General features: G+C 39.6%; 1 protein-coding gene across 1 annotated transcript in view; it reads left to right on the forward strand.

The window, feature by feature from the left end:
• The window catches only part of bean1 (brain expressed, associated with NEDD4, 1), a 59,203-nt gene that overhangs the window by 32,487 nt on the left and 21,716 nt on the right, over window positions 1-5,000 (forward strand). The window contains exon 2 of the mRNA XM_062057921.1: window positions 1,763-1,829. Within this exon, the coding sequence (XP_061913905.1) occupies window positions 1,763-1,829 (67 nt within the window). The remainder of the gene's footprint in view (window positions 1-1,762; window positions 1,830-5,000) is intronic.

A 5,000-nucleotide genomic window follows, 5' to 3' on the forward strand; every position in this document is an offset into this window, starting at 1 on the left:
CATTTGTCATATAAAACTCAGACTTTTATCACAATGTTGCCAATTTCTTTGTTGTTCTTGTAAAACGGTGACATTTTTTGAGTAAAATTAGGACTTGTCATAATTTTGCCAAGTAAAATTCTGATTATTATTGTAATAGTGCCAACATTTTAAAGTTTACTTATAAAATTGTGACTTTTGTCGAGTAAAATTGCGACTCTTTTCATAAAATTGCCCAAATTTGAAGCTTTTTCTTGTAAAATTCCAACTTTTAACATAACATTGCACGAATGTTCAGTTTTTCTTGCAAAATTTGGACTTGCGTTGAGTAAAATGACGACTTTTGTGATAATACTGCCCAAATTCTAAGTTTCTCTTGTGAAATTGTGACCTTTTTCTTGTGAAATTCCAACTCATTTTTCACAAGAAGCTTTTGCATAGTATGTATGTATACATGTGTGTGTGTATATATACATATATATACGCATACATACATACATACATGTATATATATATATATATATATATATATATATATATATATATATATATATATATATATATATATATATATATATATATATATATATATATATATATATATATAAGTATGGTGCCAGTATGCTGGTTTTTTCAATAAAATACTGGATAGGATAGAAATGTAGTTTGCTCTTTTATCCGATTATTAATCGATCAATCGAAGCAATAATCGACAGATTAATCGATTATCAAATTAATCGTTAGTTGCAGCCCTAATATATATATATATATATATATATATATATATATATATATATATATATATATATATATATATATATATATATATATATGTGTGTGTATGTATGTATGTATGTATGTGAATGTCTACCTATTATAATAATAAAATTGATATATAATTAATATTTTAATACAACTGAATATTAAAAGTATATGAAAGTTCAACTCCTACCTTGTTTTCTTCCGAGACGACCTCCTTAAAGCTTTGCAATCAATCAGAAATATCAAGCTTCTAAAATGCGCACAACATGGATAAGTGTGGAAAGAGTGTTTTGTGTTTTTTCCCATCATGCCTTGCAATGGATTTAAATGGGTGAAATTTCGAATTTATTCGGAAATGGGACGTTTTTTTTTGTAATATCCACAAAGTTCAGTGAGCAGGTTGTGTTACGTGTGACCATGTTTGTTGACATTTTGATTTTTTTCTTCTGCATCATGACTAGGAAAGGTTGTTTGGATTGGGTCCTATAAGTAAATGCTGTGCTTGTATTGTCAAAGCACACATCATGGTCAGTGAGCTGAGTTTCTTACATCATCCACAAGATAGTGACAAATTACCACCTTTATGGTATTTATGTTTAATACGAAAATACCCCGCACGGCCTGGTTACTTATTGAACTTGTGTCGTCGTCAAATGCGGCCTGCAGGCATCTTCAATTTTACCCGTGGGCCTTGGTTTGGACACCCCTGACTTTTATTGTGGTATACTCATCAACCATACATCACCCATTTTCTGATGGAGGGATGTTATGGATGTTTATTAGAAAAAGTAACATATAACATTGCTCAAAATGGCGCGGCAATATTTTTGCTTCCCCGTTTGATCCCTGTGCGAATAATTTGGGGCACAAATGAGAGTGCCCAATGAATATTTACAGATATAAGCAGAAAAACAGTGATGAGTTCATTAGGAACATTGCGTCATTTACACGTAGAAGGCCGATCATGGTTCGTGGAAGATAATCCTGCAAGGTAGCCTTTTTTTTTCCCTTTTTTATGTAGCACCCTGCCAGGAGGATTTCTCCTCGCCGGGACGGCGGCGGCGGACGCGCAGTCAGCTGGCGTCACGGTGCGTTTGACAGCAGCGAGAAGGTGCTGATAACTCCGAATGACAAAGTGTCAGAGCGGATGCGAGCGTGCGTTTTGATGCTCCTCCATAATGCACGCGGCTAATGAGGGCAGCCTCGCCGCGCGCGCAGCAGCCGCAGCCTATATCACGGGCTCTTAGCCTTTATAGCAGCTGACACCGGCAAATAAATGACTCCCCGGTAGGAGTACACGCACATGCACACGCTTGACCTTTGACCCCTTTAGGCTCCCCACTGAGGACCTACTCAAATTCAGTATTTGCTGATTATATTATATTCATATTTTGTTTTATTTTCTAAGCATAGGAAAACCTTCCCATTTGCACTTTGTCTCTGAGAAGAGACAATGTTTCTTTCTGCAGATAATAATTACAAATTGTGACGTGTTTTGGAATATTTTCCTATTTGAGAAAGCTTAGGTCTTTTGATTATTTATTTATGATGTCAAATAACATCTGGTCTACGCTTCTTAGAGGGAAGAACAAAAAGGGTGTGAGAGAGAAACAAAGAAACTTCCAGACTCGTATATCTGCTTAAAGGCCTACTGAAATGAATTTTTTTTTATTTAAACGGGGATAGCAGATCCATTCTATGTGTCACACTTGATCATTTCGCCATATTGCCATATTTTTGCTGAAAGGATTTAGTAGAGAACATCGACGATAAAGTTCGCAACTTTTGCTCGCTGATAAAAAAAAGCCTTGCCTGTACCGGAAGTAGCGTGACGTCACAGGTTGAAATGCTCCTCACATTTCCCCATTGTTTACACCAGCAGCGAGAGCGATTCGGACCGAGAAAGTGACGATTACCCCATTAATTTGAGCCAGGATGAAAGATTTGTGGATGAGGAACGTGAGAGTGAAGGATTAGAGTGCAGTGCAGGATGCATCTTTTTTCGCTCTGACCGTAACTTAGGTACTAGCTGGCTCATTGGATTCCACACTCTCTCCTTTTTCTATTGTGGATCACGGATTTGTATTTTAAACCACCTCAGATACTATATCCTCTTGAAAATGAGAGTCGAGAACGCGAAATGGACATTCACAGTGACTTGTATCTCCAGGACAATACATCGGCAAAACTAGCATCGGGCTTAACTGCAGATAGAAATAAAAGAAATAAGCCCCTGACTGGAAGGATAGACAGAAAATCAACAATACTATTAAACCATGGACCTGTAACCACACGGTTAATGCTTTCCAGCCTGGCGAAGCTTAACAATGCTGTTGCTAACGACGCCATTGAAGCTAACTTAGCTACGGGACCTCACAGAGCTATGCTAAAAACATTAGCTGCTCATCAACACCCGTGCTCACCTGCGTTCCAGCGATCGACGGAGCGACGAAGGACTTCACCCGATCATCCGTGTGGTCGGCGGCTAGCGTCGGATAGCGCGTCTGCTATCCAAGTCAAAGTCCTCCTGGTTGTGTTGCTGCAGCCAGCCGCTAATACACCGCTTCCCACCTACAGCTTTCTTCTTTGCAGTCTCCATTGTTCATTAAACAAATTGTAAAAGATTCACCAACACAGATGTCCAGAATACTGTGGAATTTTGAGATGAAAACAGAGCTATTGGATTTAATGGAGTCCGAATACTTCCGTTTCAACGATTGACGTCACGCGCATACGTCATCATACATAGACGTTTTCAACCGGAAGTTTAGCGGGAAATTTAAAATGTCACTTTAAAAGTTAACCCGGCCGTATTGGCATGTGTTGCAATGTTAAGATTTCATCATTGATATATAAACTATCAGACTGCGTGGTCGGTAGTAGTGGCTTTCAGTAGGCCTTTAAGGGAAGGTGAAGCCAGATGAGGAGGGGCACTGTGACCATATTATTAGATCAGTCATACTGGACTCGCGCTCTGAGGTCCGAGAGCCAGCTCCAGCTCGTGGTGCCCAAGACCAGACTTAAATCTAGGGGAGACAGGGCCTTCTCTGTGGTCGGCCCTAAGCTCTGGAACACTCTGCCCCTCCATGTTCCAACTGTTTCCCACAGTGAAGTGTTTTAAGTCTCGTCTTAAGACCCACTTTTATTCTCTGGCTTTTAACACTACGTGAGTTGTGTGGTCCTCTGTTGTCGTCTGTGTTTTTAAAATTTGGATTTCTATTTACTGTTTTAATTGGTTTTACCCTTTAAAATCGTTTTTAATCATATTTATCTTATATTGTTTTTATATGTATTTATTTTTTGTTTTTATTCAGTCATTGGTGGAGCTAAGGATAATATTTGAATGTTGTTTTTAATATTGTTGTGCAGCACTTTGGAAACATTTTGTTGTTTAAATGTGATACATAAATAAAGTGGATTGTATTGGATTGGAAATACGCAAACATTTGAAAGAGTTGGGATGTTTATCGAAGCTTAGCACTATTTTTTTTTTTTTAATGATTCACTTAAAGAAAAAAAAAACATAAAAAATAATGCTAAGTTTCGTTTAAATATGACTTATGGCGCTGTATCTGCGTGTGCGTATAAAAAAAACGTTTCCCATACGAACGGCTCTGTGGAGGGGGGGGCGTGGCCTGTGGGCCTGCCGCGGAACGGGGTGTGCAAGGACCAGCCTCGAAGACAGCGACAGGTGAGTGGATGGCCCAGGTGGGCCTTGTTATCTAATTGTCACGTCGGGGGTCGCATCGTTAGGAATACCCAACGTAACTGTTGCATTCGCAAACAAGGAAGCCAGACTGAGCGTGGCGAGCAAGGTGAATAAAAAGCTCTCTGATTAGTTGTTGACAGAAGCTGAGCGTGCCGACCACTAACCAGAGGCAGGTGAAAGCAATAAGCAGCCATGGCAATCAAACCAAACTCAGAGGTGTCACAAACAGGAACTAAAAGAGTCCAAAACTAACAGAAAATAACAAAAGCATGATCCGGACCACGGATCGTGACACTAATCACCTGTCGCCTTTATTAGCAGCAGCCGGGACGAGACACGGGGGTTGGAGTTGGAGTGGGAGCCAGAGAGAGCGAGAGAGACCCAGACGCAGAAAAAGACATTATGCTGGAAAGCAAAAACCTTGCACTATTTGATGAAAATAAAAGAGTGTTGTACCCCCTGATCCGGGCTCTCGTGGCAGTGTGTGGTGGTCCGAGGAACCCACTAGAAGGCAACCTCTACAGGCTCACATCTAGGAATCGGTTGTCGT

The sequence above is a fragment of the Entelurus aequoreus genome, linkage group LG09, assembly GCF_033978785.1.
Source record: "Entelurus aequoreus isolate RoL-2023_Sb linkage group LG09, RoL_Eaeq_v1.1, whole genome shotgun sequence".
Classification (NCBI taxonomy): domain Eukaryota; kingdom Metazoa; phylum Chordata; class Actinopteri; order Syngnathiformes; family Syngnathidae; genus Entelurus; species Entelurus aequoreus.